Source organism: Stegostoma tigrinum, chromosome 7, assembly GCF_030684315.1.
Source record: "Stegostoma tigrinum isolate sSteTig4 chromosome 7, sSteTig4.hap1, whole genome shotgun sequence".
Lineage (NCBI taxonomy): Eukaryota > Metazoa > Chordata > Chondrichthyes > Orectolobiformes > Stegostomatidae > Stegostoma > Stegostoma tigrinum.
Genome location: NC_081360.1, coordinates 52,690,377 through 52,713,044, shown reverse-complemented (window position 1 = coordinate 52,713,044; position 22,668 = coordinate 52,690,377). Strand labels below are relative to the sequence as shown.

Sequence of the window (22,668 nt, the reverse complement as noted above, 5' to 3'; positions counted from 1 at the left end):
GGCTGTTAGCTTGGAAATCCATTAATCTGTTGAAGCACCAGTGCTCCAGAGAAAACACTGTTTAACAGCTCTGGATCTCTGATTTCTTCTATCAGTTGTGTAAATTAATATACCTAATGTTAAAAGGTATCAAGTTATTTTTAATTTTATTTTTATCAAGTTTCTGTGGTTGATTGTTAAAGGATCTGGATGATTGATACTTTTATTGCCATGTAGTTAAAGGACTTTCTTAACTTTTTTTAGCAAGTAAAGAATTAATGACTCTTTTTAAAAGTTGTTTTTAACATACCTAGTATCGTTCAGGTTTATTGGTTCTACAGTGGGTCAATGGGCATGAAGTGCTGTAGATTGTCTTTGAGGGCATAACCTGACACAGGGGCATGAGAAAGACTTTTTGAAATCACATTCAAAACGTCCTCCAATGCAGCTAGTGGTTCACAATGCATCTGATGACTCTTTAAAAAGCTGGCCATGAAAAGTTCAGAAGATAGGACATACTTAGCTGTGCAGTGGAGACTGGATCGGGTCAGGAGTGCCACATGCAAGGCTCATGACCTGAACCAGCCCATTCCCTTAAAAAGGAGCCTTGAAAATCAGAATGCTCAGGAAAGGAGTCTGGATTCCCTGAATTACCCACCACTTTTACAGTGCTCTAAAGGGGCTCTGACTCAGTAAAAATCCAGGCCAATATATAAGCTGAAAATCTTTAATCTTTAAAAAAATGATCAACAGTGTACAAGATCACTGAATAATTCCATCGGTCAACAATTTTAATTATTGAATCATTGAATGCAGAAATTGGAAGAGGTTTAAATTTTATTGAAGATGTGTTTTCATTTGATAAGCATAGATCTTTCCTGTCTTCATCCAGACATTGGTTGTGAACAGGATGTCCTGTGGCATCATGCACAAGCTTTTCCTGACCTTCCCTGAAATCTTTTAAGCAAGAAGATCTGTGCTATGCAGTTCAGAACCCTGGCCCCTTCAGCTTTTATTGACAATGATATCCTGATAGTGAATGAGTAGAGACCATCTGCCACAGGAGCAGTTGAGGTAAATAGCAATGGAAAGCCAAGAAAACATGTAGGATAGGAAGGATAGAAGGATATGTCATGGGATTAGATAAAGAATGGTGTGGGGGTTCTTGTGAGAATGTTAATAATTGCGCGAACCTCTTGGACTAAATAACATATCCCTACACTGTAAATAATATGGAAACAGAATACGAAGAATCATACAGAAGATACCAGCCCACTTGATATCTCCTCCTCTTGACTATGTGTCTATCAGTAGCACGAGTGCTCTGAGAACCCTTCAAGGATTTGAATTTAGACATTGTGATTATCCAAACGGCAGGGTATGATAACTGAAAGATAATCAACTCTGCTCCCCTGCCAGAACTCAATCTGTGACAGTAAAAGTAATCATCATCCTGAATTTCTTTAGCACCAGATCCTTTCAAGGTGCTACATCAACAGTCATGGGTGCTTTTTGACTAGTCATTGATGTATTCTTCATCAAACCCCAGAGCTCACCCATCCATTTGGGAATAGAAGTTGGGGACAGAGGGAGAGAGAGCCAGGGAATTCTGTTACATTCTGAATCTCTGCACTGTTTTGGAGGTCACAAGGAATGTATGTAGGTAAGTGGCAGAAGAACAGCCATTGCTATTCCAAAATTGAAGGAGCTCCATTCATAGTGTTCAGAAATCTGTAATGCCATCCAAAGGTTGTGTGTGAATACAAGGCATGGAGCAACATGCTTTTATTCTACATCACTCATCACTACCTGACTCTTGCAACACAGCCATTGCTCAGGATGGCTTCATGGAGACAAGACCTACACCACCCGCAATTCCCACGAGAATAGAATAGCCTTTATTGTCACGTGCACCCGAATGAGCATAATGAAAAGTTTAAAATGTCCCCTTTTAATACCATCTTAAATACAGAGGACCTAGGTACAGATACGTTTAAGTGTAGTTACAAAGTTTAAAAAAGTATTGTGACAGAGGAAAAGAAAATACAGATTTTCATGGGAACAGTAGAAAAAGTCCAGAATGATGATAAGTGACGATAAGTTCCAGACCCCGCCGTATGATGCCACGCTGCCTCCATGTGCCATCCTCCATCCAGGACTTGTTCCACTGCTGCTGTGGAATCAGCCCGTTACCTCCGCCGTGGGACTTGGCGCGTTCGCTCACTCTGCCGCGGGACTCGGCCCGTGCTCGCCGTGCCGCAGGATTCGGTCTGTGCTTCCTCCACCATGGGACAATAACCATGATTTGTGACTCCATCAAAACAACTTGGCTGAGACTGTATATAGCCAGGGCCGTGGAGAAACTGGGCTGGTGATGGAGTGACCTTTAGACTATCGACAAGCAGGTTTCGCTGGAGATCTGACTATGTTCTGTAGTATATCACCACAAGGATTACCAGACCATGCTGTTCTCTGCACAGCTATTTACTATGGGAAGACCATCAATTCAGCTTTCATAACAAAGGCTAGTTTTTTCCAAAGAAAGGAAGTTGTAGACCATAACAAATCTTGAGGATGAATAATGAACAAACTGATCCCAGGTAACTACACAGAACAAGTAATATCAGATTGCCTAGAGTGTACAGCCATTGATCACAATTGTAGAATCCCAGAATTGTTACTGTGCTGAAGTAAGTATTCAGTCCACCTTCTGTGCACCAGCTCTCTGTATCCAAGCATTTTAAGTTAGTGCCAATCTTCTGCCTTTTCACCACAACTGTTTCTATTTAAATAATTCTTCAACATCCTCGTGAATGCCTCAATTGAACCTGCTTCCAGCACACTTCGAGGCAGTGCATTCCAGGCCCTAACTACTCGCTATGCCTACTGGGTCTCAATTCTTTTACAGGCAGAAAGACATTCTCAACTTCCCAACCTTTTCTCATAACTGGTCCCAGGATGAAACATTTCTCTTAAACTTTTCTGTTTTCTCTGCAATGCTTTTACACCCTCCCGATAGGGTGGCTGCCAGAATTATACACTATACTTTAGCTGACATCTAACTGGTGACTTTTTTTTAGTTCAACACAAACCTCCCTGCTGTTGAACTCAATGCACTTGTCAGTGAAATGAAGGGTACAGTATGCTTTATGAAGAACTCTCCGTACCTGTCCTGCCAGTATTAATGCCTTATGTACATATGCACTCAGATCTCTCTGCTCCTGCACACCTCTTTATGTCCTTTTTACCAAAGTGTCTCACGTCACACTTCTTCACATTGAACTTCATCTGCTACTTATCTGCCCTTTCCACAATTTGTCGGTGTCCTTCTGAAGTTCTATACGGACCTCCTCACAGTTTATAATACTCCAAAGTTTTGTGTTGTCGATAAACTTTGAGATTGTCCTGTGGTACACCAAGATCCAAATCATTATATATTGTACATAATTTGTATATGTATATACATCAGGAAAAGCAAGGATCCTAATTCCGAACTTCTACAAACCATTTCTAGCCCAAACAATATCCCTTGACCATTGTCCATTGCTACCATACTGTTATTCCAAGACATGACTTTACTGACTAGTCTGTTAGGTGACATGGTACTGAATGCCTTTTGGAATTCCATGTATGACATCTAAGTGACAGGCAGGGAGACTGCAGTCGTTCACGTGGGAACAATGTCTCCTACTCTGGGGTAGGGGTGGATTTTGGACCTGTCAGTCGGAAAGATCCGATGGCAGGGAGCAAGTAGCTTTCTGGGCTGGGTTGGGCCACTCCACTCCCTGATAGTCTTAGCCCACAAGAAAAAGTTACATTTTTCTGAAGCTGTTGTCACACCATTCAGGCTGTTGGATTTGCTGAAACCCAGTCTTTTATTATGATAATGGAGGCTGCAGCTCCATGAAAATGTTCAAATTCCCATGCCAGCCTGCAAATTATCCATCCCATGTCCCATGTTGACTAATCACAGAAGTGGATTTCATTTTTTGGGTTTATTTCAGATTTTAAAAGGACTTTGCACCTCACTGGACCTCATCTTACTCAATCTTTGGTGTTGGCATTATCTCCTACTCACGTACATTTGTGAATTAGCATTTGCTGTTGTAACATAGAAACATATTTGCAGTAGTGGAAGAACAGCACAATGCCTCAATTAAATTCAGAGCTAAAGTTCAAAGTAAAACTACAAATTTAATGCATTAGTTTTCAATATTTGGTATTGGTCTGTTCACATGGAAAATTGGCTTGATTTGTTTCTTATCTAAGTAACAAGATGTTTAAAACTATAATGCGACATGGCACAATTTCAATCTCCTCTTGTATACTCAGCTTTCTGTTTTATTCCCCTGCCACAGTACAGTTTTAATGCAAATTTGCAGTTTATTTGTCCTGTTGAGCAAGGACTTTTTGATTTAGAGGCAAGAATGAAAATAAATAAATGTTGAATATTAACTTTATTTCATTATTTTGTATTTCATTTAAACACAAACAAAGAACTGACTCAGAAATTGAGGAGTAATCATGTTTCAATTATTCAGTTAGTTTGACACTCATGAAGTGGAGAAACACAATCAAGCAAGGTGGAAAAGTGGAAGATGAAAAACAAGGAAACACAAAGGAGACATTAAATTTGTACAAACATTCATTTTAACCTAATCACGTAATGTCTCTAGCACACTAATGTAGTGGTTTTGTGTGGCTCTCTGAAGCATTACTTTAGCAGCAGCTACTAAATAATAATTCTGCTCTCTTTTGAATCAAACAATTGTGTTAGTTCCTAAAATCTTTGTGTTGAACAGTTATCTGGTTAACTAGTTTATTTGATTTCTCTAGTAGGTGCCCTAATTACTCAATCAGTAATGGCTACAATAAAACAGCTTTTCTTTTCGGTTTAATTCTAAAAGTCTTCATCAACACAATTTCAAAACAGAGTGACAGTGTATTATTTAAATGGTGATAGATTGGAAAAGGCGGATGTACAAAGACATTTGGAGATCCTGATCAGTGGAAGCAAGCATGCAGGTGCAGCAAGCTCTCAGGAAAGTACATGGTATCTTGGCCTTCATTGCAAGAGCGTTTGAGCAGCGGAATAAGGAAGTCTCACCGCAGATGTGCAGGACCTTGGTGAGACAACACCTGGAATATTGTGTGCATTTTTGGTCTCCTTACTGAAGAAAAGATATACTTGCAATAGAGGGAGTACAGCAAGTGTTCACCAGATTGATTCCTGGGATCACAGGACTGTCCTGGGATTGGGTTGACTGAGCCTATGCTCACTGGAGTTTAGATGAATGGGAGGGAATGTATTAAAAAGTATAAAATTCTAGAAGGGCTAGCGAGTTTTGAGAAGATTTGTAGCTCAGGTTGAGGTTCTGGATGTGAGTTTTTGCTCGCTGAGCTGGAAGACTAGTTTTCAGACGTTTCGTCACCATTCTAGGTAACATCATCAGTGAGACTCCGACAAAGCGCTGGTGTTATGTCCCACTTGTCCCACACTTGTAAAAGGGAGTAAACATAGAAACATAACAACACTTCATGCTAAAAGTGTTACAAACAATCTCGATGTTCAAAATTTATTTGAGCTTGTGACACATTTTAAGTGAGAGAGATGCTTTGTGGGTCTTTCCTCCTTTTAGACTAGAACTACAACAAAAAGGTGAATCTAGCTGTAATATTCTATGTTACATGTCAAGCAGATTGTGGTACCTTAATATTGTGGCTGCTTTGGAACATTAACACCAATAGGGCTGCTCAGGAGTACTGGCAGTCAGTCCCGAAAGCTGTTACTTTTCGTTCCATCATTCTTTGTACAACAGAGATAATGGGAACTGCAGATGCTGGAGAATCCAAGATAACAAAGTGTGAAGCTGGACGAACACAGCAGGCCAAGCAGCATCTCAGGAGCACAAAAGCTGATGTTTCGGACCTAGACCCTTCATCAGAGAGGGGGATGGGGAGAGGGCTCTGAAATAAATAGGGAGGGAGGGGGAGGCGGACCGAAGATAGATAGAGGAGAAGGTAGTTACAGAGGAGAGTATGGGTGGGAAGGTAGGGAAGGGACAGGTCAGTCCAGGGAGGACAGACAGGTCAAGGGGGCGGGATGAGGTTAGTAGGTAGAAAATGGAGGTGCAGCTTGCGGTGGGAGGAAGGGATAGGTGAGAGGAAGAACGGGTTAGGCAGGCAGGGACGAGCTGGGCTGGTTTTGGGATGCAGTGGGGGGAGGAGACGAGCTGGGCTGGTTTTGGGATACACTGGGGGGAGGGGGAGATTTTGAAGCTTGTGAAGTCCACATTGATACATTGGGCTGCAGGGTTCCCAAGCGGAATATGAGTTGCTGTTCCTGCAACCTGTGGATGGCATCATTATGGCACTGTAGGAGGCCCAGGATGGACATGTCATCTAAGGAATGGGAGGGGGAGTTAAAATGGTTTGCGACTGGGAGGTGCAGTTGTTTATTGCGAACTGAGCGGCGGTGTTCTGCAAAGCGGTCCCCGAGCCTCCACTTGGTTTCCCCAATGTAGAGGAAGCCACACCAGGTACAGCGGATACAGTACACTACATTGGCAGATGTGCTGGTGAACATCTGCTTAATATGGAAAGTCATCTTGGGGTCTGGGATGGGGGTGAGAGAGGAGGCGTGGGGTCAAGTGTAGCACTTCCTGCGGTTGCAGCGGAAGGTGCCGGGAGTGGTGGGTTTGGAGGGGAGCGTGGAGCGGACAAGGGAGTCACGGAGAGAGTGGTCTCTCCGGAAGGCAGACAAGGGTGGGGATGGAAATATGTCTTGGGTGGTGGGGTCAGATTGTAGATGGCGGAAGTGTCGGAGGATGGTGCGTTGTATCCAGAGGTTGGTGGGGTGGTATGTGAGGACGAGGGGGATTCTCTTAGGGCGGTTATGGTGGGGGCGGGGTGTGAGGGATGTGTTGCGGGAAATGCGGGAGACACGGTCGAGGGCGTTCTCGACCACTGCAGGGGGGCAGTTGCGGTCCTTGAAAAACGCAGACATCTGGGATGTACGGGAGTGGAATGCCTCATCCTGGGAGCAGATCCGGCAGAAGCGAAGGAATTGGGATTAAGATATGGGATTTTTGCAGGTGGGTGGGAAGAGGTGTATTCTAGGTAGCTGTGGGAGTCGGTGGGCTTGAAGTGGACATCCCACAGCTACCTAGAATACACCTCCTCCCACCCACCCCCCTGCAAAAATTCCATCCCCTATTCCCAATTCCTTTGCCTCCACCGCATCTGCTCCCAGGATGAGGCATTCCACTCCCGCACATCCCAGATGGCCGCTTTCTTCAAGGACCGCAACTTCTCCTGCGCAGTGGTCGAGAACGCCCTCGACCGTGTCTCCTGCATTTCCCGCAGTACATCCCTCACACCCCGCCCCCACCATAACCGCCCTAAGAGAATCTCCCCCATCCTCACATACCACCCCACCAACCTCCTGGATACAACGCATCATCCTCCGACACTTCTGCCATCTACAATCCGACCCCACCACCCAAGACATTTTTCCATCCCCACCCTTGTCTGCCTTCCGGAGAGACCACACTCTCCATGACTCCCTTGTCCGCTCCACGCTCCCCTCCAACCCCACCACTCCCGGTCCCTTCCCCTGCAACCGCAGGAAGTGCTACACTTGACCCCACACCTCCTCTCTCACCCCCATCCCAGGCCCCAAGATGACTTTCCATATTAAGCAGATGTTCACCTACACATCTGCCAATGTAGTATACTGTGTCCATTGTACCCGGAGTGGCTACCTCTACATTGGGGAAACCAAGTGGAGGCTTGGGGACTGCTTTGCAGAACACCTCCGCTCGGTTCGCAATAAACTGCACCTCCCAGTCGCAAACCATTTCAACTCCCCCTCCCATTCTTTAGATGACATGTCCATCATGGGCCTCCTGCAGTGCCACAATGATGCCACCCGAAGTTTGCAGGAACAGCAACTCATATTCCGCTTGGGAACCCTGCAGTCCAATGGTATCAATGTGGACTTCACAAGCTCCAAAATCTCCCCCTCCCCCCACTGCATTCCAAAACCAGCCCAGCCTGTCTCTGCCTCCCTAACCTGTTCTTCCTCTCACCCATCCCTTCCTCCCACCTCTAGCCACACCTCCATTTTCCACCTACCAACCTCATCCCATCTCCTTGACCTGTCCGTCCTCCCCGGACCGTCCTAACCCTTCCCCACCTCCTCACCTATACTCTCCTCTCCACCTATCTTCTCCTCTATCCATCTTCGGTCCCCCCCCCCCCTCCCTATTTATTCCAGAACCCTCACCCCATCCCCCTCTCTGATGGAGGGTCTAGGCTCGAAAGGTCAGCTTTTGTCCTCCTGAGATGCTGCTTGGCCTGCTGTGTTCATCCAGCCTCACACTTTGTTATTCTTTGTACAACAGTTTATTTGGGAGTAAAATTGTCTGTCTTCAGTCTGTAGTCAATTTTGTGCCAGTTTTTTTGTTTCAATTGCCACCTGCATTGTCCGCCCCAGTGTTTGCTTTGCTGTTGAAATATATCTTAATAAATAATGACTATTAATTCATCTTATTCTCTGGTTGGAATGCTTTCTGAACATTAAAATCTACAATGGTTACAACTTGAATTTCTCTCCTTTTTGATTCTTGAACACCTCCTTCATTTCCGTCTTTGCATCATTGCACAATTTTTAAAATTTTTAGGTGAATAAACTGAAACTCTGCACCAACAATAAGATTACAATGAAAGTCTCTTGCAATAATTATCCCAATATTGCTTTTCCTGAGCAACGGAAATGTATTTGGCCCTTTCATTGCATCCCACAGCTGAGACCAAAATCTTGTAAGGTGGTGCAATAGAGACCTTGATCACTAATTTATTATCTCCTTGTAGGTTGCTTTAAAATTGAGCCATACAACCAATAATCTCATGAGGATTTCTAGATAGGGGACTATGCAGGGCAAGGATACATTTCTCAATTTTAATCTTAGGCTGTTAAAGTTATTTTAATTTGTGCTCTTTCCAGATGCTTATTCGCCGAACGACAATGGAGCAAAATCTGAATCTGTCTCAAACCTTCAGCCTCAGCCTTCGTTAAACTCCATGCAGAATTCCCCAGGACCCAAACGTTCAGGAAACACTTTGAAGAAATGGCTGACTAGCCCTGTCCGTAGACTCAGCAGTGGCAAGGCCGACAATCGGAAGATTGTTAAGCAGAAACGAGGCAGGAATGGCAAAGCAAGCATGGATCCAGCTTCACCCAAGGCAGGAGAGAATGAAAATGCACCTCAGGAAGACAGTGCAGATGAGGTATGTTTCTTTTGGCACAGCTCTGAATGCTTTGTTTTGAGGGGTGTGGGATTTCTTTAATAGGCCTGGCCTTGAAATAAGAACAAGATTGTTTCAGCCAATACTATATTATAACTGTTAATAGATAATGAACTCCACACTAGCTTGACTGCTAAGTCCACTGCACAATGTCAAACTGAGCACCAGAGAGCCTAAATATCACACGTTGAATTCTGGCTCTGACTAGTTCTTTTATCTTGGTAGAAACAGTAATATTAGATTGGAGGAGAGAAATTAATCAATTAATCAATTAATCTCAGCTGTCAATTGCTATCAATTTAAGCCTGTTGCCAAGAATAATAGAAGGAGAATAAAAAGCACTGATGTGGGCTGAATTGCAATGTTCCTTGACATTCACTGTCCAGGTTCATATGTGAAAAGGGGCAGTTTGGATGTTTGTTGAGCTGTACTCAATGTATAAATAAATGAATCCATTTTTAACAGAGCAGAAGCAAAAAATTGGAGAAGGAGAAATGTTGCATACTTCCCTTGCAATAAACTTTTAATTATGTTTACATTGACAAGAAACTATTCAAAGACTAACATAAGATTTTACTTCTTTTTATCACTGATTTACATGACTTTAAATCACTAACCATCTTTGGAATCTGCCAAGTATATATTGTTTGATCTGTCATGGAATTTCTCACAACAGAAGGGAAGGAAAGATGAACCACCCAGTGGAACTTTATCCAAGTCTTCATCTGGAATGCAGAGTGGAGGAGAGGATGAACCAGATGACGAGTCGCATACCCCTCTTCCTCCACCAATGAAAATCATTGACAATGACCCATCGCCAGAGGATTGCGTATGTAACCCAGCTTTCTAATGTCAAAACACTCATGAGTCACTTTGTCTTGAAGCATGGATCTGTAACTTGAGAAATGAAAAGGCACTTTGACACTTGCTCATTTTTACTCACAAATTTGGTAATTTGCCTTCCCACATGGTGAATGAAACTTCTTTGCATAGGCTTAGTAGATTCAGTTGTTGACATTCCAGATTATTTAAGCATCAAAGTGTTGTGAAGAAACCATCTTAACTGTTGTAATACTTTGTAAAACAAAATTGTTTAATATGGAAGTTATCATAGAATCCCTACAGTGTGGAAGCAGGTCATTTGGTCTATTAAACCCACACCGATCCTCCAAAGAGCATCCCAGAACCCCTACCCCCACCCCCACCCCCACACCCACACCCACCTGTATCCCTGTAACCTTGCATTTCCTATGTCTAATCTACCTAGTCTGCACATCCCTGGCTACTATAGGCAATTTAACATGGCTTGTCCACCTAACCTGCACATCTTTGCACTGTGGGAGGAAACCGGAGCACCCAGCATAAACTTGCATTCCGCAAAAGACCAGATTCTGGAGTAAAATTGTTTTTGGTCAGAGGCTCAAAATCGGGCATTAGCAAATTCAAAGGATCAGTTAAGCATCACAGTGCTCCTTCTATGGCATTCACAAAGATGCAGCAACCTGGAAGGTACCAAAAAAGGTGGGAAAGAGAACGCAGGGAGCTACAAGCCAATGATCCTGACAACCAGTTATTTGACAATTGCTGGAATCTATTATTGAGGAAGTGTTAAAAAGGTGCTTAAATCATAATGTAGTTAAATGGAGCCAATGTGACATTATCAAAAAGATGGCACCTTAAACAGTGCAGCACCCCTTTGTACTACACTAGAGTGACAGCTTTGATTTTTGTGCATGCATTATATTTGAAATTCAAAGAACATTTGTTATTTAAAAAGGTTGTTACCCAAGGAAAACATACATGGGGTTTGGGTCAATAAATTAGCAGGAATAGAGGATTGTTTAAAGGACAGAAAACAGAGAGTGGGAATGAACAGGACATATTCAAATTGAGAGCTGTAATTAGTGAGAGCCACAGGGATCAGTGTTGGGGTCTCAATATTTTACAGTCAATTTTATGGGCTGAGAGTAATCTGTACAGGTTTCTGATGATACAAAACCACAACCACATTGAACAGAGAGGAGGACAGGTCACATGAATGGCCAAGAAGATGGCGTATACTGTGAGGAACTGTGAAGTTATTCACTGCATTAAGACGGATAGAAAAATTGTTTTTAATAAATGTGTTGATGCTTAGAGAAATTTGCCTGGACCTGTACGAGGAACTCAAAGGTAGCATGCAGTTATGGCAAGTAATTAAGAAGGAAAATTTCATGGTAGTCTTTTTTATACAGGGCCAGAGCACAAAAATTAGTAAGTCTTTCTACAACACTATAGGACAATTGGTGAGACTGTACCTGGAGTGCTGTGTGCAGTTTTGGTGTCTATTATCTGAGCACAAGGTTAAGCAGCTATCATCTTACTTTAGTTATCTAATAGCACTATGCTATACGCAGCAGGACTTGGACATATGTATCATTGGTGCTCCTTTCTCTTTTAGAGTTCTTTGTTCTCCCAACAATGCATAGCTGTGTTACCAGCTTTGTTATGCACACTAAATCCTGTCAATGGCTCAAAAGTTGCAGTCCTCTTGACTTTATCCAGATTTGTTTTCCAGTTTTTTTGACCTAGCCTTATTCAATAAAGGGAAGCAATGAAAACTAAATATTTTTCTTGAATAAAATAATGTAGTCAAAGAATTCAGTGATTTAAATATTGGAAATCAGTTGTTTTTTTTCTTAGTCAAGCAAGTAGAGTAATGCAGGTGATGGCGAAATAGTGATTGCTTTGGAGAAGGGGTAGATGGAAGACAGGCAGAAAACAGAATAGTTTGCAGAAGTTATTACTGGACAAAAGAGAAGCAGAATTACAGAAAATGGAGAAGTGAGCAACCATCTTTTCGTGTATGTGTGAAACTGCAACGGATTTCAACTGATACCAGTGTAACCAGTGCAAAAGACTGCAAACTTTTCAGGAAAAAATTGTGCTAGGTGCCCACCAAATTAATGCAATCAGTTCCTTTTTTCTGAAAGCATTGCATTAAAAGAAGGCACTACCCATAACATTGGCCACAACCTCAGGGTGGATGGATCTTCATTGAATGTTTCTGTTAATTGCACTCATTTTGCAGTCCTTCAGGGAAGCTTCAAAGATTAATCTGTAACCTTTGGACCCAAGAACACAAAGGGGTACATTTTGAAAGATTTTGAATGCTTTTTGAAAGAACACTTAAGAGGGAACTGACTGCCCCAATCAAAAATAAATTTGTGTAATTTTAAGAGTGCATTTGCATAGTAGCAGCAGATTTTTGGAAATAAATTGAATAAAAGGGTGACAAAAACCTAATAAACACCTAGAAAGTATCAGTGAAGAGAAAAGTGATAGTTACACAAAACAGAATTTTTTTCCAACTGAAAAATTAGCTTTATAACACGTGCATGGTTTGAAAAAAAGTTGGAATTGCTGGAGAAACTCGGCAGGTCTGGCAGCATCTTGGGAAGAAAGCAGAACTAATGTTTGGAGTCTGGTTCTGATGAAGAGTCACTGGGCTTGAAAAGCTAACTCTGCTTTCTTCCCACGATGCTGCTATACATGCTGAGTTTTTCCAGCAATTTCGATTTTTGTTTCAGATGGCCAGTAACTGCACTCTCTGTTTGGTTGAAAAAATTGGAGATGAGTGTGTGCAGTCAGATTTTTGGTGTCAGTAGACATTACATTTTTAAAATTAATTTCCAATATTTAAAATCAAGTTAAAAGCAGGTCTTGTAATAATATTGTGATTAAAAATTCTCGGCTAAATGTGTTATCTTGAATTCATCTTAAGCTGTAGTTAAACTTGAACCTAGATTCTATTCTAAAATGTATCAAAGAATATTATTAAGCAATATTTTCTCTTTTCTAAAAGAAATCTTTTAAACACCACCAGATTATGCAAACTCCATAGTAGATTTTGCATTAAAAGGAATTTGAGTTGCAGTTGGAGGTTTTGAGGGGAAATTTGCAGGAATAAAAAGACCTTTTGAAACAAGTGCAGTTTAGTTTGAAATCATACCAGCATCCGAAGTGGGAACTTCAGCCCAGTGTTCTATGCCATGCATGTTTGTGCACATGCTATTTGGGAGCCTAGTTGTCTGCACTGCACATGTGTCTATTACATTTATAGTAGATGCAAAGTGGTTTACCCCGCTTTTTGAGGATTCATTTGGGGAAAGCATTTATTTCTTGCAGCACGAACTGCCTGTTATTAAATGCAGTCTTTGATACGGTAATTTATGGCTGTGATTAATCTGTAGAAGATGCCATGAACTATTGCTGGATCAGAATTTGGTTTACATTGTATATATGCTTCAGTGAAATGACAATGACAGTGGAAGTAGTTTCAAAAGAAGAGCTAAACCATCAACGTAAGAGCTTCATTTGGTTATGGAAACAGATGCTTCATGAACACCTGATGCCAGTCCATCGTTGCCATAATCTTAACAATACATTTCCAGCATTTCCCTATACTTTCAAATCCCACAATAATGCAGTCTGAACATGTGTACTCTGGAAAACCCAATAAGGAAGAGAACCTGCATAATAAGTGTGACAGCTGGGGATAAATGTGCACATCTAAAGGTAACTTTTGTGACAGAAAAATATAAAACTCTAAGAAAGTTTACAAAAAAGGGCAACCAAAAATAATTTAACAACATTAACGTAATTTTAACAACAAAGAGGTTCCTCAGAATGTGGATTGAACTACCCATATCATAAGATGACCAAATCCGCTGTACCTGTTGTGGCTACCTCTACATTGGGGAAACCAAGCAGAGGCTTGGGGACCGTTTTGCAGAACACCTCTGCTCGGTTCGCAATAAACAACTGCACCTCCCAGTCGCGAACCATTTCCACTCCCCCTCCCATTCTTTAGATGACATGTCCATCCTGGGCCTCCTGCAGTGCCACAATGATGCCACCTGAAGGTTGCAGGAACAGCAACTCATATTCCGCTAGGGAACGCTGCAGCCCAATGGTATCAATGTGGATTTCACAAGCTTCAAAATCTCCCCTCCCCCCACTGCATCCCAAAACCAGCCCAGCTCATCCCCACCTCCCTAACCTGTTCCTCCTCTCACCCATCCCCTCCACCCACCTCAAGCCACACCTCCAATTCCTACCTACTAACCTCATCCCGCCCCCTTGACCTGTCCGTCCTCCCCAGACTGACCTATCCCCTCCCCACCTATACTCTCCTCTCCAACTATCTTCTCCTTTATCCATCTTCAGTCCGCCTCCCCCTCTCTCCTTATTTATTTCAGAACCCTCTCCCGGAAACGTCAGCTTTTATGCTCCTAAGATGCTGCTTGGCCTGCTGTGTTCACCCAACTCCACACTTTGTTATCTAGAAAACAAAAGGAAGTTTTGTTCCTCTGGAAACTGTGGACTGGATTTTGCAAATCTTGATGGAATGGGCAAAACAGAAAAGAAAGTCCACTCATTCTTGCCCCACTATCTCAACACAGTGAATCAAAAATCAAAGGAAGACTCCACATTTAATCAGGCTGTTAGGCCTGGACCTCAGGCAGGTGAGGGATGATGTCACAAACAGAGATCATTCACAACCACAAATTCAAAGCCCTATCTATACTCTCTATCTCTCCTTATTCGTTTCAGCAGACACAAATCAGTGAAAAAATAAAGTCAAAAATCATACAAATGCTGTCAGCTTATTCAAAATGAAGCAATTTAGCCCCTCAAGTCTGATCTGCCATTCCAATACAATCGAGGTTGATCTTCCTGTGCTTCGAATTCCACATTCCCATCTACCAATGATAAACTTTAATTCTCTTGCCTATGAGAATCCCACTACCTCTGCCTTAAAATTATTCAGTGACACCACCTCCGATGTCTTCTGAGGCAGAGTTTCAAGGTCACATAACGCTCTGAGGGAATAGGTTTCTCTCATCTCTGTCCTAAATGGATGATTCCTACATTTTAAACAGCATCCGCTAGTTCTATACTCATCCACAAGAGGAAACATTTTTCAATGTCCATCTTTTCAAGAACATTTAGGATCTTATACACTTTAATCAAGTCCCCTTCACTCTTCTAAACTGCCTTGGAAACAAGTACACTCTGTCTTTATAAGACAACTTGTTCATTTCAGGTATCAATTTCATAAACTTACGAACTATATCTAATGCGTTTACAGCATTCCTTAAATAATTCCTTAAATCACTAATCTGCTGTATAACTGAAACATGATATCTTTACTTTAATGTTCAATTCCTTTCAGTAAAGGATTGCATTCCATTTGTCCTCTTAATTACTTACTGTAGCTGCAGCCCAACACTATGAATTATGCATTAAAACAAGAGATCCCTCTGCACCTCAGAATTCTGCAATTGTGAAGAGTTGAGGTCCAGCTGAGCTCCCTGCAGCACTCCACTGGTCTCATCCTGCTATCAAAAAAATACCTATTAATGCATTGAGTGTTATTTGCCAGCAGCCAATCTGTAATCCAAGCCAATATATTACCCCTCAGACCATGAACTCCTACTTTGCATTACAACATTTTATGTGGTACATTGTCAAATGCCTTCAGAAAATCCCAGTACAGTACCTCTACAGGTTCACCTTTACCCACAGCACATGTTACTCTTTCAAATAAATCCAATAAGTTGGTTATGTATGATTCCTCTTGGTGAAACCCCACTAACGTATGGTAATCACCTTGAGTTTTCCTAAGTGCTTAGCTATAACCTCCTTAATGATCTATTCTGTCACATTCCCTAACTGGCCTTCAATTTCCTGCATTTTCCATCCATCCCTTCATGAAAAGAGGGAGGATATTTGCTACATTCCAATTGGATGGAACATTTCCAGAATGTAGCGAATTTAGAATTTAACCCCAATGCAATAACTATCTCATTAGCCACCACTCGTAATACTTGTCTCAACTATGTTGGCCCACAGCTTGATCAGTTTGCTTAATATTGCTTCTGTTGTATTTATAATTTTATCAAACTCCACTTTTTAACCTCCTGATTCACAGCTATTACTGAAGTATGTCCTCTATAGTGAAGGTAAAAGCAAAATATTTGTTCACATCATCCACCATTTCTTGATTATCCACAATTAACTCCCCATTTGCACTCTCTTAAAAAACAACACTCACTTACTCCTTTTTAAATGTCTGTAGAAACTCTTGCTATCTGTTTATACATTTCTAGTTAGCTTTCTGTCAATATTTAATTTCTTCCTTTTGCTTAATCTTTTTGTCGTTCTCTGCCACTTTATATTCTGTCTAATCATTTGAACTTTGTGCAAGTATGTGTTTTTTTTCTTCAGTTTGATGCTTCCATTAATTTGCTCAGTTAACTTCACATGGCGGACGCTCCCCTTAGAATTTTTCTTTATAGTAGGTATATGCTTATACTGAATATTTGTAAATATCCTCTTAAATGCCTTCCCCTGCTTCTCCAATGATCTATCCCGTAGGTCCATTAATAATTCAATAGCTTGTTAATGAGCTACTTCAAAGTGGTGGTTGGGCTTCTGGTTTCCATACCTGCTTACCTTCCAAGATATTGGAAATTGTCTTGAAGACATGGAGTTCTGGACCCAATCTTATCACACTGTCCTCAACATATACTGGGGCATGGGGGCTCACCTGGTTTTTCAGGCATAAAATGCAGCTGTTTTGTGAGTGCATGTGTGTGTAAAAGAGAATGCACATTAATAATGAAATGAGCCACTGTAACTTGCTTCTTCATGACACTCCTGCTTGAACTGTTACCATTCAACCACAACATTCGTAAATTGCAAATGACATAAGCAAGTTTAAAAACATCGTATATAAGTCTTTTAAACACTACCATTGATTAAAACTTAAGAATAAGATATTTTTGGTGTTGCCTTTAGGGGTTCATGATCTTAATTAGGCAACCAATGATGTATTGTGATTTTCTGATAGTTTATTGAGTTTGTTAAGAAGCAGTAGCTTAGAATTTGTATATTAGTTAGTTAGATAAAGCATGTATACAACTGTGACGATTGGGGATGGTTTACTGATACCAGAGGGCAAACAGGCTGTTGTTGCTCAATGAATCAGTCTCATTAAAGTGGTGGGGACAGCGTCATGATCTCTAAATGAGACACTAGGGAACTCTTCTCTCGGCCTTCCTTCTTTCCTTCTGGTCCATCTTCTAACTGCCTGGTAAGGATTGCTTGATGGAGACTGCTCTCTGGGAAAAGTCTTCCCTGCCCTGAGTCCACTCTATTCTTGGTCCCTGTGCAGATCGGCCACGTGGATTTGACCTAGCACTGGCGCAGTTACTCCAGCATGGAATTTAGCTCTTTAACTTTCTCTTTTCTTATGTGGAGTTGGCCTGGCCCCTGCAGGCTTCCCTCAGCACATTCTGTTCTAAGTAATCCTGCTGTTGAGCCTGGAACTTCTTGTTGTTTTATATTTCTAGGGGCCAGAACCCTTCCAATGGCCATGGATAAGGCATCCATGACATCAGTTAATCATTGTCCCTTTGTCCTACCTCATCAGAGAGTTAGTTTACCATTCTTTCTAAGCTTATTTTCAAAAACAACACACAGATAATAGTTTCAGAGATAGTAGGAACTACAGATGCTGGAAAATCTGAGAGAACAAGGTGTAGAGCTGGATGAACACAGCAGGCCAGGCAGCATCAGAGGAGCAGGAAAGCTGACTTTTCGGGACTAGAAGAAGCGTCTAGGCCCGAAACATCTGCTTTCCTGCTCCTCTGATGCTGCTTGGCCTGCTGTGTTCATCCAGCTCTACACCTTGTTATCTTTAACACTGCTAATAGAACATGTTTGGCACCAGATGGATTATTGATTCCAGTTCAGTAGGCATCGTACCTCTGTATTTCTCATAATTCTTCCCTTTAGTTTCATATGCTAGAATTTTAGAAAATTAATTACTTCTATATTAGCTGTTAAGTGTAATTCCATGTTATACAGCAAATGCTAGCAAAACTCTGTTTTTAATGGACCCACAATATTCAACTGTTGATGGTCACTTTTTTTTCCATTTGTCTCTGATCGCTGCTGTTTGTGCCAGTCTTGGGGATTTGTGCAGAATTAAAGCAGTCATTTTTTTTTCTTGTTTGACTAGACTGGTACTCTGAGCATTTTGACTGAGTGCCAATCTTTTGGCTTTTCCCTGTTTTTTCCCAATACCCTGCATGATGTTTCTCAATTGACATAATCTCCAATGCCCTCTTGAATGCCTCAATCGAACCTGCTTCTACCCCATTTTTGGGCAGTGCATTCCATGCACTAATGACTTGCTGTGTGAAAATGTTGATTCTCACATCACATTTGCTTCTTTTCCAAATCACTTCAAGACTGCACTGTCTGATGAGCAGGAAAAGTTTCTCTCAATCTATTCTGCCTAGACCTCTCAATTTTGAAACTTATATCAAATCTCGTTTTCACTTCTCGTCCCAATGAAAAGAATCCTGGCTTTTGCAGGCTGTTCTCATAACTAAATTTTATCATGCCCTGCAATCTGTTCATAGTCTTTGTATCCTCCTTACAGTGTCACAATCAGAACTGTACACAATACTCCCACTGGCATCTAACCAGTGACCCGTATAAGCCCAGCATAACCACCCTGCTCTTGGACTCTATGCCCCTATTTTTAAAACTTAGAATACTTTTTGGTTTATTAACTGTCGTCTCTACTTACACAAGCATACACCGCAAACTCTCTGCTCCTGCACACCCTTTGGAATAGTACCCCAAATTTCTCTTCCTGTTTGTCATACCAAAATGTATCACCCCACATGTCTGTGCATTGAGCTTCATCAGACACCTCACCATACTCTCCACCAACATGGCATTGTCCTTTTAAAGTTCTCCCCACAGTTTATGATGTTTCTGACAACTTGTCAGGATGGCCAGGTGGTCTAAAGCTTCAGACCAGAGGAGTGTCATTCCTTGCCTTGCTCAAGCCTGGTGAATTCTGGTTCATTTTAGGCCTTTGTGGCACAGTGGTGGGGTCCCTCCGTCTGGAGTAGGAGGCCCAAATTCAAGTTCAACCTGCTCCAGAGGTGTGTAATAGACATTACCTACAATGTTTCCAAGTTTTGAATTGTCAACAAGCATTGAAATTGTCTCCAGAACAGCAAGATTGAGGAAAAGCAAGGACCTTAAACATCAAATCTGGGAGATGACAAACCTTTCTCCAGCTTGAAACATATCAATTAACCATCCTCCCTTGTTTCCTATCCCTCAGGCTAATTTTCTATCCACGTTGCTACTGTTATTCCATGAACTGTAACTTTCCTCACAAGTCTGTTGTTGTATGGCAATAATATAAAAAGATAATGTAACAGCTCTTCAGGTTATTCTTTGGTGACTAGCAAAAAATGTTTCAAAGTTTCGTTGTGTGGACTGTGAAAATGTGCATCGGTCGCAGCAAGTCGGGAGCACAGTGAAACCATAACACGATTTGGAGACCTGTAAATATCCACGTAGATATTTCTCCATAGGTCTGTCTGTATTTCAAATTGCTGATGCTACTGGTCTGAATGGGATGTGTCGATTGCTGTGTCTATCTTTATGCCAGCTTGCAAAAACATCATTTATAGCAGAATAAGGCAGTGCTCCTGAGATGCTGCTTGGCCTGCTGTGTTCATCCAGCCCCACACTTTGTTATCTTGGATTCTCCAGCATCTGCAGTTCCCATTATCTCTGAAGGCAGATACATAAACTTTGCAGCTGTCCTTTAATGGCTCTTAGACCTTCTCACACATGTCTCCTGCTCCCCCTGTAGTTTTATTCAAGCTCTGATAAAATGCCATCATAAATAACATCTGTAAAAATCATTGTGGGGCCATACCTTCGAATCAGCCAGTGTAAATACGTCGCAGATTTAAGGATGTTCACTTTAGTGCTAAGACACTTAAAGTAATCGCATTCAGCTGTCAGCTTTAGAAACCCTTCCTGGTTGGAAGCAGTGGGCTAGATTGAAACCATCTGTCTTTGTGCAAAATATGAGGTCTGGCCCACATAATGATTGATAGGCTCTGTGTCAGTCTGGCCCACTTAATCATTGATAGGTTCTGTGTCAGTCACTCGGCAGTGGGAATCCACACTTCATGGTTCATCATTGGTTTAGAAGTTTTCACACTGATTTTGCAGAGCAATGAACATATTCCTAATTTCAAGTGAATATTTTCTAACAGAAGCTTCAGTTCAAATGCAGCCTGACCCTTCAGTAGTTATCAGCCTCAGATTGTATTTTTACAGATTATTGGCTATAATTTCTTCACTTTTTGTGATGTTTTATGGAATGTGTAATATCTCAGGTCATTTGATGAGTTATAATTTAGTTCAACCGTATTATTCCTAAACTGTTGTAGGATCTGCAGTTCACTTTCTGTTTCATACACAGTGTATTTTCCAATGTTCTGATAGTAACTCCCATGGGAAATCCCTTTGAGCAGCTTCCACTCCACCCCACAATGCAGCATTAATTTTGTTTACATGTTAACTTTTGTATAATTCCTGTGATGTGTCAGTGGTTGAGCAGTCTAACCCAATGTGAACATTCCCATTCCTCTTTTGAAAGTTTATCCACATATTTAGTGCATTTAGATTAGATTAGATTCCCTAAAGTGTGGAAACAGGCCCTTCGGCCCAACAAGTCCACACCGCCCCTTGAAGCATCCCACCCAGACCTATCCCCCTATAACCCACACACCCCTGAACACTACGGGCAATTTAGCATGGCCAGTCCACCTAATTTGCACATCTTTGGACTGTGGGAGGAAACCGGAGCACCCGGAGGAAACCCACGCAAACACGGGGAGAATGTGCAAACTCCACACAGACATTTATTGTAGAAAGTTTGTTTGGTGCCTCTGCAAGAGCTTCCCTCGAAGATCATTGATTGATCTTAGTTTGAAAAGTCACCGCAAGGATAAGTTATGTCGAGGTGCCAAATTCTTTCCCTTTCGAAATTAGAAATGTGACTGATTTTACTCCCAATTCTACCTTAACAGTTGCCATGGACAGGATTTGCATTGTACTGAATGGTGATTAGAGGTGGCAGTACCTCTCATTCAAAATATGTGAGTGTTTCATTTAAATATAGAAACCAGAGGGACTGCACAAATTTCATCCATGCAGTTCCTACATGCGGGATGTACCATTCATCCAGCGTTGAGAAGTGTTGCTGGGGTCTGTAAAGTCTGGGGGAAGTTCACTTAAGGGAGACAGTAATGTAAAATTAAATATTTTAGGCCATTCCTGGATTGTTTTTAATCATATCTGTTTACCTATCAATTACATTCTCATGATTGTTCATGCTAATTGTTCTAATTAGTTTTCTTTTGTCCTGTCACTAATGCTATACACATGGATTACCCAATGGCATGATTCTCTTTTGAACTGTTAGAATAAAGGAACATCGGATCTCTGAGTGATACTCACACTGCATTGTATATAGAGATATGTCCTTCTTATTCAGATCTATGGTCAACTGTAATCAACCCTTCCTTCAGCAGATGATTCTGCACATGCAGACTCCCATTCCGAAAGGAACCATGGACTATAGGCTTGATTGAAATTTTAGGATAGTCGCATGTTCGGTCCACCATAACATCAGTGACTTTGTGTGTTAAGTTTTCAATGGCGAAATATGAAAGAAGGCAAAGAAAAATGAGGCAGAGCTTAGTTGCCCTGTTTGTCACATTTATCAAGATGCCACCAACAACACTGGCAGACTCTGGAGTCCACATATGGAATGATCAGAGTGCAGAAACCATCTACGACAATGGCATCTCCAGCTGCAATGCACCACGCTGATTACTTCTGTAGTTTCAACAGTTTGACCCTCACGTCAATATCAAGCTCTTTGTAGGCCTGCTGCAGTGTTGACACCTGGGGGCAGTGTCACTGAACAGAAAGTAAGGCCACCCTTTCACCACTATCGCCTTCAGCGCTATTCACACTTAAGCAGCCGTCAAACAGGTCAGCTTTTGGCCTGCATGCAAACCCAGGCCTGTATCTTCATCTCCCTTTCATTTTATTTTTGTTTATTGCCTCTTTGACCACTCCTGGAGCTGCCTTGGGAAATGCTAGCAGTTGTTTTCAATTCTTCTTCAGTTTTTTCAAAACATGTCAAATGTCACTTCTCTCTGGTTGCCAACTTGTGTCTAAATTTCATCTGCAGGCAAATTTATCCTTTCACTCATGGTGCTAGATTTTTCCCAGGACACTTCTCAGCACCAAATGGGGTTCCTGATTCTACACTTGTCAGCAATGAGATGGGTGGCACAATCACCAGGAACACAATACCTAAATGGCCATCTTCACTGACCTATTCAGGATGTGAATAACGACTTGACCCTGCCAGCCCAATCATAGATCCGGAGAGATGGGTCATTCTCATGAAGCAGATTGGACACCAATACA

At 41.7% G+C, this 22,668-nt stretch overlaps 1 protein-coding gene and 1 long non-coding RNA gene across 3 annotated transcripts in view; one reads left to right on the top strand and one right to left on the bottom strand.

The window, feature by feature from the left end:
- kalrna (kalirin RhoGEF kinase a) overlaps positions 1 to 22,668 on the top strand; it is a 693,809-nt gene that overhangs the window by 559,208 nt on the left and 111,933 nt on the right. For both annotated transcript variants that reach the window (XM_059647272.1, XM_059647273.1), the window contains 2 exons: positions 8,987 to 9,270; positions 9,965 to 10,117. In XM_059647272.1, coding sequence (XP_059503255.1) covers positions 8,987 to 9,270; positions 9,965 to 10,117 — 437 coding nt within the window. The remainder of the gene's footprint in view (positions 1 to 8,986; positions 9,271 to 9,964; positions 10,118 to 22,668) is intronic.
- The window catches only part of LOC132209821 (uncharacterized), a 122,046-nt gene that overhangs the window by 16,173 nt on the left and 83,205 nt on the right, over positions 1 to 22,668 (bottom strand). The window lies entirely within an intron of this gene.